Source organism: Panthera uncia, chromosome B1 (genome assembly GCF_023721935.1).
Source record: "Panthera uncia isolate 11264 chromosome B1, Puncia_PCG_1.0, whole genome shotgun sequence".
Taxonomy (NCBI): Eukaryota; Metazoa; Chordata; class Mammalia; order Carnivora; family Felidae; genus Panthera; species Panthera uncia.
The window spans coordinates 137342088-137362808 of record NC_064811.1 but is presented as its reverse complement, the minus strand read 5'-3'; the positions used below and the strand labels follow the sequence as shown (position 1 = coordinate 137362808).

Below are 20721 nucleotides of genomic sequence, written 5' to 3'. Positions count from 1 at the left end.
AGGCTACTTTGGTCCAGCCAGGAGTAACAGGATTACTGTCATGATATAATTATTTATAATGATATATAATAAAATTATGAATTATAATTATTATCCTAAATGATAAAGTAAATTCCTCCATTCAACAAATACCTACCTATTCTAGTTCCAACCAGGGTGCTTGTTCTATTTTTTGCTTTGATGGTATAGGGAAAACCAGGAACAAATGTTTAAGGGAGCGCACAATCTGCCATTTTCATAAGTTATTTATCTAACAGAATAGTAAGACTTTTTAAATATCAGACCAGATAAAACAGTTTCTCTTCTCTTGAAGATTCAGTTTTAGCAGCTCTTTCTGCCCACAGGTCCTGTCCCTGTGCTTTAATAAAATCACCTTTTTGCATCAAAAAATAATTTAAAAAAAGATTCACTACAAATCAAAACCACACTCAGATATCACCTCACGCCAGTCAGAGTGGCCAAAATGAAGAAATCAGGAGACTATAGATGCTGGAGAGGATGTGGAGAAACGGGAACCCTCTTGCACTGTTGGTGGGAATGCAAATTGGTGCAGCCACTCTGGAAAACAGTGTGGAGGTTCCCCAAAAAATTAAAAACAGACCTACCCTAGGACCCAGCAATAGCACTGCTAGGAATTGACCCAAGGGATACAGGAGTACTGATGCATAGGGGCACTTGTACCCCAATGTTTATAGCAGCACTCTCAACAATAGCCAAATTATGGAAAGAGCCTAAATGTCCATCAACTGACGAATGGATAAAGAAATTGTGGTTTATATACACAATGGAGTACTATGTGCAATGGAGTACTATGTGCCAATGAGAAAGAATGAAATATGGCCCTTTGTAGCAACATGGATGGAACTGGAGAGTGTGATGCTAAGTGAAATAAGCCATACAGAGAAAGACAGACACCATATGTTTTCACTCTTACGTGGATCCTGAGAAACTTAACAGAAACCCATGGGGGAGGGGAAGGAAAAAAAAAAGAGGTTAGAGTGGGAGAGAGCCAAAGCATAAGAGACTCTTAAAAACTGAGGATAAACTGAGGGTTGATGGGGGGTGGGAGGGAGGGGAGGGTGGGTGATGGGTATTGAGGAGGGCACCTTTTGGGATGAGCACTGGGTGTTGTATGGAAACCAATTTGACAATAAACTTCATATATTGAAAGAAAAAAAAAAAGATTCAGTGTTTATAGCCATTTTGAAACAAAAATGAACCCCCCCCCCCAAAAAAAAGGACACTTTCCAGTGACTAAAGAGACAGGAACTTCTCTAACCATAAAACCATACTCTTACAAAGATTACTAAAGAAAGCAAATCAGCATCAGTTGAAACACTGAAATGAAACACTGAAAATGAAATAATTGGAACTTTAAGAAGTGAAATTATGGAAATAAATTTTATTTTTAATTGTCAATAGTAAAAAAAGCTGTAATATTTTAAATAAGTTGTTAACAAGACTTAGTTGATGTCTAGTAAACCTCTTATAGCATCCTTTTACATTTATGTTCTTGAAAATACTCAAAGACACTTGCATTGTATCCCTTAGAAAACAGCCTAAAAGATAACTGCATTTAACAAGTCCTATAAAGAACAACATTCTAACATTCATGTTTTTCATATTTGAAATACTGAGTTATATTATATGTCATTTAGTGTATCACTTAGAAGAATAAATAACACAATCGCAATAACTGATGCTCTGATCTTTGTTTACACAGATAAAACCTATCAGCCTTCATGAGAAAGCAGGAAATATACAAACAAAAAGAGTTAACCTGCAACCACTTATCTTATTTGTTAAAAGATAACAAATTACAGTGTGGGAGACTAACATTACGAAAATAGTCACCATTTTTTTCTTTACCATTAAACTCTGGCTCAAAGATAATAAAAATAATGTACAATCCATCAGTGTGTATTTATTCCATATCACATTTTCCCTATCTTACAAGGAAAGAAAACAGATTTAATTTAAGAGGAAGATTAGTGAAACACATTACTGAAAGACAATTTTGTTATCACCACTACTCAAGAAGTATGCACGGGACTCTTTCAGAAAACACATTGCTGTACATACCCCACAATCTGAGATTAGGTGATCCAAGGTGAACATGAAAAAAATTAAAACTTTTTTTTCCCTTATTCAGATCACTCCCTATGCCCAGGAAAATCAGGTTAAATGGATCTTAGAATACTTTTATTTTATTTCACTATATCTATTTTAGCAACTTAATGTAAATGGAAAGTAACACTTATTTTTAAGTGAAAATCATAACACTGTTTGAAACTGCAAATGGGAGTTTCATCATGAAAGATGATAAGCTACATGGCAAATTCTTGTATGTAGATAGTTATTTACCATAATCAGTTCAAATATAACTTCACGCTTTCCATTTATTTACTTTCAACTGAAATAAAGGACAATTAGGCCACTGCAGTCATTTCCTCATCTGAGTCACTGGATTCATCTTTTAGTTCCAATTCCCCTAAATCTTTGTCTACGGTTATAATAGTTTTCTTCTTGCACTTCTTGGGAACTGCATCATTAGCACAAATTTTTCTCATTTTAATGGTTGGCAATTTCTTCAGATCCAAATCCCACTCCCTAAACAAAAGAGAGTACACACAGAGGGTTGCTGGGGTGTGAGGTGGGGAAACAGTCAATGTATTTAAAACTCTAAAAGCAGCAGAACAAAGCTTATGAATGTATAGTAGATTCAAATGCACTAGAAACAAACAACATAAATGCATTAGGAAAAAAAAGAGTCCCAAGAACTGAGGTCCGCTTTGTCCATATTTCTTGCATCTTCTCATTAACCTATAATAGCTATAACTGCACACAGATTCCCACATATCCAAAACTTCCAAAAAGCAATTCAGGAAAATATTAGGCAGAAGTTAGAAGGAGGCTCTGTTCCATTCTTTTATTCTCCCTAACCTGAATCTTCAGTCTGGCCATATGGTTTCAAGAATCTAAAAAGTAGGAACTAAGACACCTGGGTGGCTCAGTCAGTTGAGTCTGACTTCAGTTCAAGTCATGATCTCACAGTTCAGGAGTTCCACCCCACATGGGGCTCTGTGCTGACAGCTCAGAGCCTGGAGCTTGCTTTGGATTCTGTGTCTCCCTCTCACTCTCTGTCCCTCCCTTGCTCACATTTTGTCTCTCTTTCTCTCAAAAATAAATAAAAATGAAAAAACTTTTTAATAAATAAATAAAAAGTAGGACCTAGATCTATCTGGCAGATTTCCAAAATGCAGTCAGAAAAGATTCTTCTTTTCACACATGGTGGTAAATCACAGTAATTTTCAGAAACAAAAAACATGTTATTGTTACACTAGAAAACTCAATCTTTCAACTACCAGACTAACTAGTTCTTGATGACTTAACTTTTTCTCTGGGATCACTTCCCAATAACCATCCTTTCTGAAAGAACTCTGAGCCATCAAGTCTGTTGCTGTTAGGTTATCTTTTAAAAAGTATGAACTGGGGAAGAATAGTGAGAACAAGTTCTTTTAGGTATTATATTAAGGTATCTAAATTTTCTTTTAAAAATAAATAAAAGCACCATGTCACTATCATTTCAGTGTACATCAGGTGTTTCAAAGAAACACAAGTTAGGAAAAGCCTTACTTTGATAAAACAGAAAAAGTTAAAAGAAACCCTTGAGTTTTTTTTTTTTTTTTTAGCTCATTAGAGCTAAGTTCAAAGTTCTAGGTTCATAAGGGAAGAAAGTTTATGTCTCATGTATTTTACATGCAGCTTCAAGGAGTAATAAAAAGAGACAGACTTACCTAAAAGTTTTCAGATTACCTGCGTTTACAATGTCTGGAATCTCTAGGAAAGAAAATAATTTACATCCATTAAGCAATGTTCTTTAAATTACAACACTTTACAGTTTCCTTGTTTATTATCTCACATACAAAAGTGACAGCGAAAACATCCAAAGCAAAACAAAATTTCAAAGCACTGCTGTGATGCTATATGAAAAGTAAGTTTTGGAAGTATAAAGGGCTTAGTTTAAGAAGGTGACTTGTTCACCAGACGCACTCCCTGACACTGGAAGCAGCACTGTGGCATGCCTGAAACAACACCGGATCTGAGTTTTTGGGGTGACTCAATCACCAATACGTGTCTGACCTTGGCCTCGTCCTGTTAATTATTCTGCTGGCTACATGGTGAACAGACTTTAGAAGGAAAGAGCGGTAGCACAGAGACCAACCGGGAGGCCGTTACAATGGTACAGTTGAAACAATGGTGGCTCAAACTAGGGAGGTGGTGACAGTAACAGAATTTATCAGACGCAAAATGTATTTTACTGAGGATATGGACGGAGCGTAAAAGTGACTATGCATGGGCTTCTGACCTGAACAACTGATGCCACTGCCAGAAATACAGATCATGTGGGAGAAGAAAGTTTTGGGAGAAGAGCTGGACTTTGCTTTGGGACAGGTCAGGTCTGAGATGCCTATAAGACATTCAAGTAGAGATTTTAAGAAACCCATCTTTGATAATGCAAATCTGGAGTTCTAGGGACAAGTTAGCACTGACAGACACAAATTTTGAAATTATGGGCATGTAGACAGTATTTCAAACCAAGACAGAATGAAATCCATTAGGAATTGGTATAGACAGATAAAAAGAAGAGGCCCCAAAGTAGAGACCTTGGCCAAAATTTAGTTTGTGAAGAGGAGGAGTCAATTTAGGACACTAAAGTCTTGGCCAGTGACCTAGAAAGACAAGTAGGAAAGGGTCTTCTTTACCAAATGAAACGTGTGACAAGAAAATGAAATGATTGATCATCTGTATCAAATGATGCAGAAAAGTTGACTGAGAATCAATGCCCAGTATAGCAACTATTTGCCAGTACTGTTAGTTGAGTGGAAACGACAGCTAATTAAAGTGGGTTACAAAGAAAATGGAACATGAGGAAAAATGGAGACTACGAACATAAACAAATTTTACAGTCTGATGGTGACAACTCCATGAAAGGAAGTAGTTGAAGCTCTCCCTCAACTTCCTGTGCCAGGTACTTTGATAAATCAAACTTTATGTAACTTTTAAACAACCTGTGGAAGTAGGTATGCTATTTATTGCAATGTTTAAACTGAAGAAAACAAAGCCGCAGGAGGGGAGGATTTAAATAACTTGTCCTGTTTAATAGTAAGCTGTAAGGGTTTAAATCAGATCTATCTAGTTCTAAAGCTATTTTCTGTTATTTTTTCAGTTAGGAACGCACTTCTTACAGATGATGAAGAGGAACTACCAACTACTTCAGGGTTTCTAGCATTATTGTAGTGTAGGTGCCTGACGTTAAGCTTTTGATTGTCTAGACATCCGTATCACAGACACCCTTCTCAAATAAAAGTCTTGCCAGCTGTATGACACAGCTACAGCAAAACAACTAGATGAGAAACCAGGCCGCCCCCATCCGTGAAAGTTCCCTTCCAGAAAGCCCTGGTAACCAAACACTCGAGTGACCCCACTTTTCCCTTCTCGTGCCCTAACTCCCACTGCTGTGTTTCTAATTTGGCAATAAAGAATGAACCTGTGAAACCCTTGGCACCTCACCTTGGATCCTAATAAAGGTAGAGCCCCAGGTCCACACTCCCTCTCTCTACCTTCGTCCTCCCTGTATGCCCTGGGTTGTGCTGTGGACCCTCCAGGACTTGTGAGTAATAAATCTTTTTTTCCCAAAGTCCCCTGATGGTTGTTACTGAGGTGTATCATGCAATCCTAGTAAGAACCACAAAACCTGGTCCTACCACAACACTGGCTCTGGTTGGGGAAATGCCCATGGGGGCTCACCACAAGTACCAGGCGCTCAGGTGGGTGCTTCAGGCATGTCTAGCAGACAGCACCACTATCAATAGGCTGGGATCAACACAACAGTTATCCACAAGATACTTCCTTTAGGGTCAGTGTTTCAGTGTTATTATTACCAAAATTTAAAAATTTAATTTGCTATTAAGTATTTCATTCATACTATGCTTTTTAAGTAAATCCATGTACCATAAATGCAATCATAACATGGACTAGGAATGGAATGTGAATGAAGGAATGTACAGGACCATGGCAAACTTAAGAATATATGATCAAATCTAAAAGGGACAGCTGTTACTCCACTATAGTGGATTATGCTGCCAGACCATTTGCATTTTTTAAAAAGAAGCCAGAAATCTACATTTTTCATGTGCAATCACCAGGTTTTTTCTACAATGGCAATTAATAAGTCAATCAAATGCCATCTGCAGGCCATGTTGCCTCTGTGTCATCACTGTTTGTGGGCCTTGCAAGCCTTAAGTACCCTCACTTAAGTGCTTTTCTTCTGAAAATGTTAGTAAACCAGCAACACAGAAATGCCACAATGAATGAATGAATGTTCGATTTTACAGTTTTTCAAGTATGACTACAACCCATAAAGGTTGGTCCTGTAAGAATTACAAAGACGGGGAGGGCACAGCACCCACTCTAAAGGAACACAGATGTAGTTGGAGACGGGCAATAACTCCACAATAAAGCAAATTAGGTATGTGCCAGAGGGAGAGGAAAGCTTTATTGTCACAGTAGAAAGATACGATGTCAATGTCACAAGTGACAGTTTTGAGAATGTAAGGAAAAAAATGAAGTAAAAAATTGTTTGATATACTCACAAAAGAAAGGAAATCAGAGGAAGAAATTCAAAACAAACTAAATAAACAGAATTTTAAAAATTAAGCATTTGAAATGAATTATAAATCTGATATGGCTATGTATTTTAGAGAGTAAAAATAAAATCACAGAAAACACACCAAGACCATATCCTTCATACTGCTGCCGCTCACGCTCCATTGTCTGCTTGATGACTGTCTCCCGGGAACAGTGCCGCCTTCCCTGCCTGTCTTTGATGCTGTTATGTAATTCAATCTGCTCTAGTTCACTGCTGAATCGATTTAAATACCTGAGAAATGAGAAAGCAACCTGAATTACAAGTCTGTACATTTGGCTGACATTACTTCATTTAAAATATAGGGGCGCCTGGGTGGCGCAGTCGGTTAAGCGTCCGACTTCAGCCAGGTCGCGATCTCGCGGTCCGTGAGTTCGAGCCCCGCGTCGGGCTCTGGGCTGATGGCTCGGAGCCTGGAGCCTGTTTCCGATTCTGTGTCTCCCTCTCTCTCTGACCCTCCCCCGTTCATGCTCTGTCTCTCTCTGTCCCAAAAATAAATAAAAAACGTTGAAAAAAAAATTTAAAAAAATAAATAAATAAATAAATAAAAATAAAATAAAATATAAACCCCAGGGGCGCCTGGGTGGCTTGGTCGGTTAAGCGTCCGACTTCGGCTCAGGTCATGATCTCACCGTCCGTGAGTTCAAGCCCCACATCGGGCTCTGTGCTGACAGCTCAGAGCCTGTAGCCTGTTTCAGATTCTGTGTCTCCCTCTCTCTCTGCCCCTCCCCCGTTCATGCTCTGTCTCTGTCTCAAAAATAAAAATTAAAAAAAAATTAAAAAAAAATAAATAAATAAAATATAAACCCCAGGCTTCACCCGTCCTTGAAATTTTTGTATTCTTCTGAGTTCCTCGAGTCCTCAGACTTCAGACCTTTCCTGGATAACCCCACCATTTCTGAAATTCCAGCAACCAAATCACTGCCTGCTATTCCAAGTATCTGCTAAACTCCAGATCCTCATATTCAACCACCCCCTGGACATCTCCATTTGGATGTCCCATGGAGGCTTAACACATCAAAAGTGAACTTATGTTCACCCCAGTCCCCCTCATCCCCCACCAAACCTGCTCCATCTCTGGCTCTCTACCTCAGGAAACAGTATAGCCATCCACCCAGCTGGCCAAGTGAACAATGTAGGTGTCCTCCTTGATGCTACTCTGTCCCTTTTATGCCACATCTAAGTTTTCACTAAAGAGCGAGACTTTCTACCTTCTTTAATATCTCCAGAGTCTTCATTTCTCTTCACCATACTGCTACTAATGATGCAGAGACCAGAATCATCTCTTGCCTGGATTGCTTCATGAGCCTCTCAACAGTGTCCTGGCCAAAACCATGCCCCTTCAGGCTATCCATCCTCATTCTCACTACTGTGACATTTCTAAAGTTTAAATATGACCATCTCAGGTGCCTGCTGTAAAAAGCTTCCTGTGGCTCCCAATGTCCTTCGATAAAGTCCAAACTTACAATGATACTTGAGGTCCTTAATTAGCTGTACTTGTCACAATGCCCTCTTTGAACCTGTTAACAAATGTCTGGCAGATCACTACATATGTCGCTCTTATCTGTGATTCTCTCTGCCTAAAGGCTCTTCAGCTAACTTACCTCAACCTGCTAACTCTTACTCTTCAGGTGTCAGTTTAGACAATATTTCCATTAGGAAGCCTTTCCTGACCCCCAGGAACTAACTGGGTGGGTTAACTAACACACCCAGGCTCAGAAAGGTTACAAACCTACTAGAGTGGCTAAGCCAGGGTGTGAATCTTAAAGCCTTTCAGATAACAAAGTCCGTTTACTCCTCTATAAATCCAGAATAGAACTCTGTCTCTTGAAGAACCAGGTTGAACAAGTCCCTCTTTTCTGACCTTTTGCTCATAACACGCCCAGTGTTTACCTTTCAATTAATTCACAAGCATCTTTCTTTGAATATCCTGCTTTTTGGGGATCAAGATGACTTTGAAACCACTGGAGTTTTTCACCTGTAACAACAGGTACCAAGATCATTCAACACCGTAAGTTATCACTTATGCAATGAGTATTCATTATAATTTTCAACATCACTGTGTTTAAAATAGTATCAAAATTTATTTCAATGTTAAATACAAAGGCTCGTGTGGGCTCAAAGCTAATTAAACCAGTCTGTCAGAAATCAAATTGTCACATTTTAATTTGGGGAAGAGACGGGTGGAAGAGATGCTTTTCTGTATATTTCTTGTCCAGTAAGAATGAAAAATTCTTTTTTTAAAAGCATAACAGAACATGAAGTTCTAAGTATTTCAAAAGCAAAGGACAGAACTTTTCTAAAACAATGAAACAAACCTGATTAGATTAATGGTGAAGATGGTCGTTGCTGAACATTTAATAAGCATCAGGCTCTATGTCAAGACCTTTACAATCCTATGAGGATCAGTACATTATTATCCCTACTCAGAGATGAGAATAAGTAACCTGTCCAGGGCCTCAAAGTCACTAAATATATTAACCATACAAGAGCTGCTAGACACTGTGCAAAGAGTGACCAACATTATCAACGAGCTAACACACCTCATCCTTATGAGTAAATCTGACGATCAGGGTCATATTCAGTTAGATTTCTCAAAATTACAGATCAAGAAATGACCCTACCCCAGATATGGATGACCTACTTAGAAATACTATTCTATTAACTGAGAAAGCATTGGAGAGGAGTGTTCAAATAAAGCCTAAGGGTCACTATTTTTAAGTCAGGCTAATAAGTAAAAATTTACTAACAATAAATATGACAAAAAAAAAAAGATTATGACACTGAGATACAGACTGAGGATGCACGTATCCACATCATTAAATATAAGCTGCTGTTTCCAAAATACTTAGGCCATAATCCTTCCTAATTCTAATCATTAGGGAGTAGAATTAAACTTCAGAGATAGATAGATATAGGTAGGTAAACATAAACTAAATAGTTTCTGAAAAAACTGAGTAGACATTATTAACGCTTTCTAAGAGCTAATGATTGATTTTACTTTGTTGGGTTTTAATTAAATCTGGTAAAAAAAAATTCATTTAGATAAAAATAGTATTTGCCTAGAAGAATCAAAAAAATAGGCATATAGCAGAATTTCACTATCCTCTAGCCAGAGTGTCAAATAAGTAAATCTACTTACCAATAAGGTTGAGACGCAATGCCTTTTCATTCTTCAATCTTGGGGAAAAAAAGGTGCATAATGTGTTAGAAAATTTCCAAAGCAAGTTTTAAAAATCTGTCAAAAACAAACAAAAAACTGCCCACAGAACCTTAATTCAAGGATCATTCTTTTATACATATGAAATTAATTCTGATAGTGCGAAAACACTGAACATCATGCTTTTCTTTTAAATCGCTGGAACACAATGTTACTAGAAACTTTTCTTTAGCTCTTCAATGACTAACGACCAAAGGACACCTATAGAGCAAATCACCTTTGAAAACACACAAAAAAAAGGCTTGATTGGATTACGAATGTTCAGGTGGATAATACTTGTGCACAAAAGAGTAATAATGAATACCTTCTAGAAGATGGAATGCAGGCACCAAGGCTAAAATGCCTTACTGTCACCTTTTAAACTTCAACAAGAATAAAACAGAATGTTTACTTTTCATAATTTGCAAAGAACTATAACAAAGAACTCATCTATTCTCAGAAAACAGTATGGGTAATACGTAATCCCACGATTGTTGGTATTCTAAATACTAATTCATTCAGATGAGACCTTTGGATAGCTAGTTTTTGCCACATTTTGTGCTACCCACCAGAGATATAGCAATGAACAAAAAACTACTGTCCCTGCCCTAACAAAGCAGACCAGATTTCTCCTCCCACATTAAACAATGAGAAAATTGGAGAAATAAAATGAAGCCTTTTTTCAAAAAAAAAAAAAAAAAAAATTTAAGTACAAGGGCACCTGGGTGGCTCAGTAGGTTGAGCATCTAATTCTTGATTGCAGCTCAGGTCATGATCTCACAGTACCTGAGTTTGAATCCCCATGCCAGGCTCTGTGCTAACAGTGTGGAGCCTGCTTGGGATTCTCTCTCCCTCACTCGTGTGCATGCGCACACAGGCGCTCTCTCTCTCTCTCTCTGCCCCTTCCCAGCTCCAGCTCTCTCTCTGACCCTCCCCACTCACGTATTCTCTCTCTCTCTCAAAATAAATAAATAAACATTAAAAAAAACTTTAGGCACAGAACGGATTAAAATATACATAATACAAAATACTAACAAAGGACTTGTATTTAGAATATACAAACACTAATTACAAACACTAATAAGACAACCCAATACCAAAGAGGGCCAAAGATTTTAACAGATTTTTAATCAAATCAAAGACAAATGACCAACAATCACATAAAAAGATACTTAATATCATCTAGTCATCAATATGTACAAAATTAAATCATACTGGGATACTATTATACAACTACCAGAATGGTTAAAATATTTTTAAAAAACTGATAATACAACATGTGTAAGAGGATATGGAGAGAATGTAACTCTTACACACTGGTGGTGAAAATATAAAATACTATCACTTTGGAAAAAGCAATTTCGTACACACTTAAACGTGATACCTATAATATGACCAGCAGTTCTTATAACTTATTTCATATAAACTTAATTTCTTATATACTTTAACATACGTTCACCACATGACCCAGAAATTCCAGTTCTAGGAACTGAAAGAAAAATGAAAACAAATGCCCAAACAAACACTGTACATGAATGTTCATGGCAGCTTTATTTATAATATCAGAGGCTGGCAAATTTTTTCTTAAATGGCCAGAGAATAACAGGTTAGGCTCTGTGGGCCATGTGGTCAGTCTCTGTCACAACTACTTATTTCTGCCATTTTAGCCTGAAAGCAGCCGCAAATAATACAAAAGGAATGGGCACGGCTGTTTTCCAATAAAACTTTTTAATAAAAACAGATCGCTGGACCCGTACTTTGCAGAACCTGATAATAGCCCAGTACTGTAAATAATCCAAATGAACACCAAAAGGTGAATGAATAAACAAACTGTATTTCCAAACAATGGAATACTACTCAGTAATAAAAAAGAAAGACAATATATGAAATTACATGGGAAAATTTCATAAACATTACAAAGAAGCTGGCACAAAAAATTATAATCATTTCATTTATATGAAACAATAGGAAAGACAAATCTCACCCATCAAAATAAAGAGCAAATCAATGGTTCCCCGAGTCTAGGGTACAGGGTGAGGATGGGCTGAGCAATACACAAGGGAATCCTCTGGAAGAATGAAAATGCATATACACTAATCATGGTGATTACACGAATGTACTGTCAAAAACTCAAATCTGTACAATGAAGATATGGCTATTTTACTGAATGTGATTTATACTTCAAAGTTGATTTTAAAAAATAAAGAATACTTCAGGGGCACCTAGTTGACCAGTCAGTTAAGCATCCCAACTTTGGCTCAGGTCATGATCTTGCAGTTCATGAGTTCAAACCCCACATCGGGCTCTGTGCTGACAGCTTAGGGCCTGGAGCCTCCTGCTTCAGATTCTGTGTCTCCCTCTCTCTGCCCCTCCCCCACTCACACTCTATCTCTGTCTCTTTCTCTCAAAAATAAACATTAAAAAAATTGTAAATAAAAAAATAAAAATAATACTTCATAACAAGAAAGAGAAAAATTCATTCCTTTCAAATAAGCCTAGAGGAAAGAATCTAGTTAGAAGTCAGGTTGTTGAGCGCCTGGGTGGCTCAGTTGGTTGAGTGACCAACTTCGGCTCAGGTCATGATCTCAGGGTTTGGAAGTTTGAGCCCCGCATCAGGCTCTGTGCTGACAGCTGAGAGACTGAAGCCTGCTTCAGATTCTGTGTCTACCTCGCTCTCTGCCCCTCCGCCACTCATGTTCTGTCTCTCTCTCAGAAATAAATAAACATTAAAAAAATTTGTTTTAAAAAGAAGTCAGGTTGCAATAATTCTGAACGAACTAAATGGAAGCCTGAACTAGAGTGGTATCGGTTGGGATACAGAAAAGTGGAGAGATTTGAGATTAATTCTCAAAAGTAGTTGTTTCCTAGATTTTTACTTATTAGGCTTAGTTTCTCTGTTAATTTTCCATACTAAGTCATTTTGTTTTGGTATGTAGAGTTCTTTGCTGGTTACTCTGCAGGAAAAGACATGACAGTATACACCAACAAAATATCGCTAAGCTCAGAATCATAAAATAAAGCTAAAATCATGACACAGAATAGCCATTTGCTGTCCGTAATTGTTCATCATTTGCAATGTACTAGTCTAGTCTTCAAACCATACTAGTTTCTTTTAATACGAACAGAAGCAATATTGCAAACAGTCTTAAATCAGAGCATTCAAATACTGAAGAACATGTTTGAGCTCTCAGCTGTTGCTATTCACTCCTATAGTATCTTTAAGTAATCAGAGTCTATCAATAAAAGTCAAGGTGATCAACTTGGTCTGGTTTTCTATCCTTCTACCACTAGTCAAAGGCAATGCAACATAATAGATATCCTCCCTGATCTTCCCCTCACTTGTCATTCTCTCTAAAAAGAAACCTTAGGAAGCAGTACAAAGAATCCTCAGTTCTGTATAAAAGTACAGAGACTGGAACTGTAGCTGCCTTTGTTCCTCAGAAAACCAAATATCTTAGTAGGCAGATAGTTAACAAAAGGTGATAGTATCTAAAATGGTCCCCACTGATTCTTGTGTCTTGATATTCACGTCCTTCAGTGTGGATGGCTAGACCCAGTGACTTCTAACAAATAGAATAGCACAATGGATGTCACTCTGACTGTCTTCCATCCTGGCCACCCTCTCTTGTTCTATCTCAGAGCCTTTTCTCTGTTGGAACCAAGCTACCATGCTGTGAGTAGCCCATGGAGAGGCTCATGTGGCAAGGAACTGATGCTTCCGGCCAATAGGCAGCCATGCATGACTTGAGATCTGTCAACAGCCACGGGAGTAAGCTTGGAAGCAAAACGTCTCCCTATGAAGCTCTGGGATGAATGTAGCCCCAGTCAACATTTTGACTGTAGCCTTGTGAGAGACTGAGTCAGAAGCATTCAGTTAAGTGACACTGGAATTCTTGACCGAGAAACTGTTTTAAGCTGCTGAAATGGCATATAATTTCTCATGCAGCAATAGGTATTTAAAGCAGTATTTGATAACTGTTATTCATTACTCAGAAGCCACGGGCACCTGCACTTCAAGTTAAGTCTTACGGGTACCTTTTCTATCATCTTGCATACAGTTTGTCCCAAGAGTCTGAGTATCTTTCACCAACCATCTCTCCAAAATATACAACTCAGCCTTTCTGTCTTGCTGGAAGTACTACTCTAGTGCAGGTAGATCAGCATTATTTTCGGATAATATTTGTGATCATGCCATTTAAATTAAATATAACTCATGGTCAATGATGCTGCTACTCGAAAAAAAACGGACATCTATGACAGGAGTAAGCTTGTTTCATAAAATACATTAGACACTAATAAAACTGTACATTTGTTTGCTTCTGGAGCCATTAATGGTTACAATGGTGACTTCTTTTAAATAAATGAGAAAAACCTGTTTAGAACGCTGTCCAAGCAGAAAAAATTAAGTATTACCTTTCAACTCTGTGCTACAAAAACGGAGCTTTGGCCAATAATGGAACCTCCTTGGATAGAATAAGTTATATAGCAAGTAGCATGTTGTTCAGTTTTAGCCTTCTATAATTCTTTTATGTTGATTCTGTAAATCAATGCATAAAATCCTGAATACAACTGAAAACATACAAAGATTCTAGGCTCACTAAGCTCACTTCAGTGAACTGAAGAACTTAGCCAAATTCTAAAGCAGTATTTGCTAAAATATTGCATGTATACCATCGGTACTACATAAGCTGATTTTTAAGTTTCTTATGGACACAGAATTAAATCATCTTTAAGCAAGTTACTTTTTTTCCTCATTGTCTTTTGATCCTAATTACATTACAAAGAAAACTAAAAAAAAAAAAAAAAGAAAACTTAGTTCAATATTAGTTTATTTTACAAGTCTTACAACCTTTGCCAAATCTTTCCACCGAGGATAAAGCAAGCATGCCTCAGGCTCAGACCATACAGGGAAGGCAACAGTATCTACTTGGTTTTAATACAGATCAAATGTCTCCTTGAAGAAAAAAAAAAGTAAGGAAAAAAGGTTCCAAAAGAATATTAAGTTAATAATACTATAGGTCAGTGGTTCTCAGTGTGGTCCTGAACCAGCAGCAATAGCATCAACATTACCTGGAAGCTTGTTAGAAATGTAAAATCCTGGCACTGCCCCAGACCTTCTGATGTAAAATTCCAGGGGTGGGAACAAACCATTTTAATATGCCCTACAGGGGTATCTCATGTTCACCTAAGTTTGTGAAATACTAGAAGATGGTAAAAGGACTGCAAAATCACAAAAGTGGTAATTATGTCAAAAGACATTGCAAAATTCATGAAAGTGACATATAAATACTTTAAGTTTGAAAAGTACTGTTTTAAAGCAATACTGCTATCATCATAATAACCTTTATGAAAAGAAAAAGAAAAATTTGATTATACTATCACAGCACTTGTCTATTCTCTTCCAGAAAACTTCTAGCCAAATCACTGTGGAAGAGTTAACCTTTACTAAATATGCCTTTAGGTCTTGGGTAAGGAATTAATACATAACAATGAACATGCTGGCTTCTATCAGCGAGTATGGAAATGTATCTACCATTTATTAAAATGGTAAGGCCATTTAAAAATAGCCAAAATGATGACTTTTGTGTTTGTAACTTCATTTTAAATTATTTATTTGTTTCTACAGCAGTTCCTGGGGACGCTTACAGGCCAAAGATGGAGGGTAGGGGCGAATTGGCAAATTATAAAATGTAGGCTGCTGACGAGAGAAGGGAGACTAAGGGAAAGGAAATGGAAAAGAAAGGGCATTACATATGCATTCTGTATTCCTAAGAAGAAAATTTTCCTATGAATTGTTCACATCAAGAATACAAACCAACTTCCAAAATGGCATACGGACCTATGAAAATCTACTTTTCCATAAAAGCAGAGAATACTAACAAAACTTGTTGAAATCAACTTTTTCAGAAGTATGAAAATTAAACAAAGGTTTGCAAGAATCCAAGGAGTATTCTCAAGAAAAATAAGCCCAGTCTCAGTAAGAAAAGAACAACAAATCTGTTTTTTCAGTGCATAGAACATACTTAACATTTATTAAAGAAAGAACAAGGGAATATTGATGAAAGATAAAAGTATAAATGAGCTTTACACCAATGCATAATATAAATGATAAAAAGATACTTACTTTTCCTTTTTTTCTTGTTTGTGGGCTTCTCTTGTAATTTGAGCTGCTTTTCTACTATATGGATGGATGACCTTTTTTTCCCGTCCTACAAGTTTTCCCTTTAGGGCTTTAGGCTACAATGTAGGAAAACATATTACATACATAGTCAGATATATAAGTGATTTCTGTCCAAAAAAAATTTTTTTGAAAGTAATATAACAGAAGTATTGTAAGCCAGAAAGACTATAAAAAAAGGTGCTGAAAGTGTCAATAAACCCAGCTCCTCAACTGTTCCATCTTCAAAGTATGTAAGAAAATCCAGATAGTGAGGAGAAACAGTTAAACACGTGTGTTACAGTTAAGAAAGTTAAGGAGGTAGAAGGAACATAAGATGTTCATGGGAGGCTGACTGTAGAAGTTGTTCACGGAACAAAGTGGGCACTGAATCAAGCAAAATCAAAGTTGGATTCATAGAAAAAGAAGAAGAGAGGAAATAATAGAAGCCATCTCAAAACCAGCACATCAAAAAGAACAAATTACTTTCCCATTCAAACCTTATGCCAGTTTAACTAGGTCACAATTCATTCAGTCCACTGAACTAGACATGTCAGTAATTCTTTATTCCCACATAATTCTCCATCTTATCACACCTGTTACCATTTTGGAGTTGGCTTCCTATAACAACAGAAGCCCAAAATAATAATGGTGTACGTAACCCAACAAAGTTTGGTTCTCTCATGTAAAAAGTAGGAGCTGGAGACTCCACTCCACGAAGTCCTCAGAGATCCAGGCTCCTTCCATTTTGTTATCTACTGTCCTTAGGCCCCTATATATTCACACAGTTCAAGATGACTTAATACCAAGTCTAAATTCCAGACAGTGAAAAGTAGAAAAGAAAATCAAAAGGCATATCCCTTTCCTTTAAGAGCAAGATCTCGGAAGCTGCAGCCTTCTGTTTATACCCCATTGACCAAAATTTAATTGGTGGGTTATATAAAGGTGAGTAGTAAATATAGTTGTTATTCTCAGGAAGGAAAACAAAACAAAAAAAAAAAACATGATTACAATAGAAATAGAGCCTATTTGGGGACAGTTGACAGTCTCTAACATACTGAAGCCTGGAAAAGGTCAAGTGTTCCTAGAATCTTCTCTTCAGAACTATTGTCATTGCCTTAAATCAGCCTCGTGATCTTTCATGATTAGGGTGGCCTTCAGATTCTCACTGCTAGTTCTTTTTTCATGGAAGTCATACAGCTTATTTTTCTACAACATTAATCTAGTAAAGTCCCTCCCCCTGCTAACAAACTCACAGTTAGGTCCCAAGTCCTTAATGTGGAAAACAATCTACCCCCACCCTAATTCTCCAGCATTATTTTTCATTCTTCAAAACATCCTTCACCCCATTCTTACTGAACTTCTCCCCCATTCCCAGAATACACCTTGCTGTTTCCTAACTTTTGGAAGCTGCACTTGTTACCTCTGCCTGCAATATCTTTTCCTCTCTGTTCTTTCATAAATTACAACTCAAAGTTTTCACTTGTAAAACTTTTTGCAGAATTAATTAAAATGACCACCAATTCCTCATTCACACATGTATTCTCTCCTTCAACAAATACTGAAATACACAACAAATATTTACTGCTCACTTCTTGATAAACCTAAGCAGCGAAGACAGCTCCAACTGTGAAACCCAGAATGGCATGGGAAGGTTGTTACAGGTATAGGAGAATAAGGTGAAACCATCATAAAACAGTACAAACATGCTTTATTTTATTGTGCTTCACAGATATTGTGAGGGTTTTGATTTGTTTACAAACTGAAGGTTTGTGGCAAACTTGCATGAATTAAGCAAGTCTATTATTGACATTTTTCTATCAGCATTTGCTCACTTCATGTCTCTATGTCACAATTTCGGTAATTCTTGCAATATTTCAAACTTTAGCATCACATTTGTTATGGTGATCTGTGATCAGTAATCTTTAAAGTTACTCTTGTAATTGTTTTGGGGCACCATGAATATGCCTATATAAAACAGCAAACATGAATTGTGTGTGTTTTGACTGTTCTCACTCACCAACCATTCCCCTATCTTTCTCCTCTTCAGGTCTATTTCCTGAGACACAACAATATAGAAATTAGGCCAATGACTAACCCCACAATGGCTGCTAAGTGTTCACGTGAAAGGAAAAGTCATACATCTCCCACTTTAAATCAAAAGCTAGAAACAATTAAGCTTGGTGGAGAAGGCGCGTCCAAAGCTGAGACAGGCCAAAAACCTAGGCCTCTTGTGCCAGTTAGCCAAGTTGTGAATGCAAAGGAAAAGTTTTTGAAGGACGTTAAAAGTGCTACTCCAGTGAGCACACAAATGATAATAAAGCAAAACAGCCTTAATGCTGAGAAACAGAAAGTTTTCAGTTGTCTGGAGAGATCAAACCAGCCACATTTCCTTAAGCCAGAGCCAAAGCCAAATCCGGAGAAAGTCCCACCTCTCTTCAATTCTACGAAGGCCGAGAGAGGTGAGGAAGCTGGGGAAGAAAAGTTTAAATTGGCAAAGATTGGTTCATGAGGTTTAAGGAAAGAAGCTATCTCCATAACATTAAAGTGTGAAGTAAAGCAGCAAGTGATGTAGAACCTGCAGCAGTTATCCACAAGATCTAGGTAAGATAATTAATGAAGGTGGCTACGCTAAACAAAATTTGTGTAGACTTTTAATGTACACAAAGCAGCCCTCTACTGGAAGATGCCATCTAGGACTTTCACAGCTAGAAAGAAGTCAATGCCTGGCCTCAAAGCTTCAAAAGACAGACTGCCTCTCTTGTTAGGAGTTAATGCAGCTGGTAACTTTAAAGCTGAAGTCAATGCTCAGTTACCATTTCCAAAATCCTAGGGCCCTTAAGAATCATGGGCCCCCTACTCTGCCTATGCTTTATAAATGGAACCATGAAGTTTGGTTGATAGCACGTCTGTTTACGACATGGTTTACTGAATATTTTAAGCCCAAGGTTGAGACCTATTCCTAAGAAAAAAAGATTTAAAAATGGCTGCTCATTGACAACACACCTGGTTGCCCATGAGCTCTGATGGAGACAATGAGATTGTTGTTTTCATGCCTGCTAACACAGCATCCATTCTATGGCTCATGAATCATGGAGTGATTTTGACATTCAAGTCTAATTATTTAAGAAATACATTTTATAAGGCTATAACTGCCATAGTGATTCCTCTGATGAATCTGGGCAAAATACTGAAAGCCTTCAGAAAAGGATTCACCATTCTAGATACCATGAAGAACATTCATGATTCACGGGGAAGAGGTCAAAATATAACATGAATAGGAATTTGGAAGAAGTTGATTCCAACCCTCTTGAACGACTTCAAGGGGTTCAAGACTTCAGTGGAAGCAAGTGCAGATGTGGTGGAAACAGCAAGAGAACAGAATTAGAAGCGGAACCTCAAGATATGACTGAATTGCTGCAATCTCATAATAAAACTTGAACGGGTAAGGAGCTGCTCCTTACAGACGAACAAAGAGAGATGGAATCTACTTTTGGTAAAGACACTGTGAAGACTGTTGATATGGCAGCAAAGGATTCAGAATATTACACCAACTTAGTTGATAAAGCAGTGGCAGGGTACGGGATGACTGACTACAATTCTGAAAAAGTTCTACTGCGGGTAAAACGCTATCAAACAGCACTGCACACTACAGAGAAAATGTTCATGAAAGGAAGAGTCAATTGATGTAGCAAACTTCATTATTGTCTTATGTTAAGAAATTGTCACAGCCACCCCAACCTTCAGCAAGTTCTAGCCTGTTAAGTCAGCAGCCTGATTGAGGCAAAAACCCCACTAGCAGGAAAAAAAAAAAAAAAAAAAAAAAAAAATTTGCTGAAAGGTCAGATGATGGTTAGCATTTTTTAGCAATAAAGTATTTTTGTAATTGAGGTATTTACACTTTCTCAGACGTATGCTACTACACACTTAATAGACAGTATAGTGTAAATATAACTTTTCTATGTACTGGCAAACCAAAAAAAATCATTTGACTCGCTTTATTGTTACATCCGTTTTACTCGGACAGTCTGGAACTGAACCTGCAGTATCTCTAAGTTATGCCTGCACGTGCATTCTTTTGTCTTACTCTCTGCATATATGGGGGGGGGGGGGGGGGGAGTACAAAAAAGGTGTGGTAAGGATTTTTTGTACATGAGCTTTACACACACGAACCAATAAAAAACATGTCAGAACTCATGGTAGGTTGCCTCTGGGATGTCTCCCAATGAATTCCACCTCCTGATATCATGCCCAGGTGTAATCTCCACCCCCTAGAGTGTGGACCTTGTGACTCACTTAATGAATAACATTTGGCAAATGGATGATCTATCAATCGTGAGATTAGGTTTTGTAAGGACTCTGGCTTCCATCTGGCCTATTCTCTCTTTTGCTCTCTCACCAGGCTTGCTCTGATGGAAACCAACTGTCATGTCAAAGATTTGCTCTGAGGCTGCTAAAACTTAACTAAAGTTACAGAGCTGTGTGTTAACACTGTTTCAGCAATATGTCCAATTCTATAAAAAAACTTCCTTTAAAGATTTAATAAAAAACTTTCTTTAGAACAAGAAATGATTTGATATCCTTGGAGTATGAATATGTCCTCAGAGCTTTAGAAGTCCCAGTTAAAGAACCTCTAAGACTTAGTACAAAGAAGAC

General features: G+C 37.5%; 1 protein-coding gene across 1 annotated transcript in view; it reads right to left on the bottom strand.

Annotated features, from left to right (window-relative positions):
• Positions 1-1387: 1387 nt before the first annotated feature.
• TMA16 (translation machinery associated 16 homolog) overlaps positions 1388-20721 on the bottom strand; it is a 34651-nt gene continuing 15317 nt past the window's right edge. The window contains exons 2-7 of the mRNA XM_049631279.1: positions 16033-16145; positions 9852-9889; positions 8603-8687; positions 6795-6943; positions 3798-3840; positions 1388-2610 (exon numbers count right to left, since the gene is read on the bottom strand). Of these exons, the coding sequence (XP_049487236.1) occupies positions 2430-2610; positions 3798-3840; positions 6795-6943; positions 8603-8687; positions 9852-9889; positions 16033-16145 (609 nt within the window). The 3' untranslated portion in view covers positions 1388-2429. The remainder of the gene's footprint in view (positions 2611-3797; positions 3841-6794; positions 6944-8602; positions 8688-9851; positions 9890-16032; positions 16146-20721) is intronic.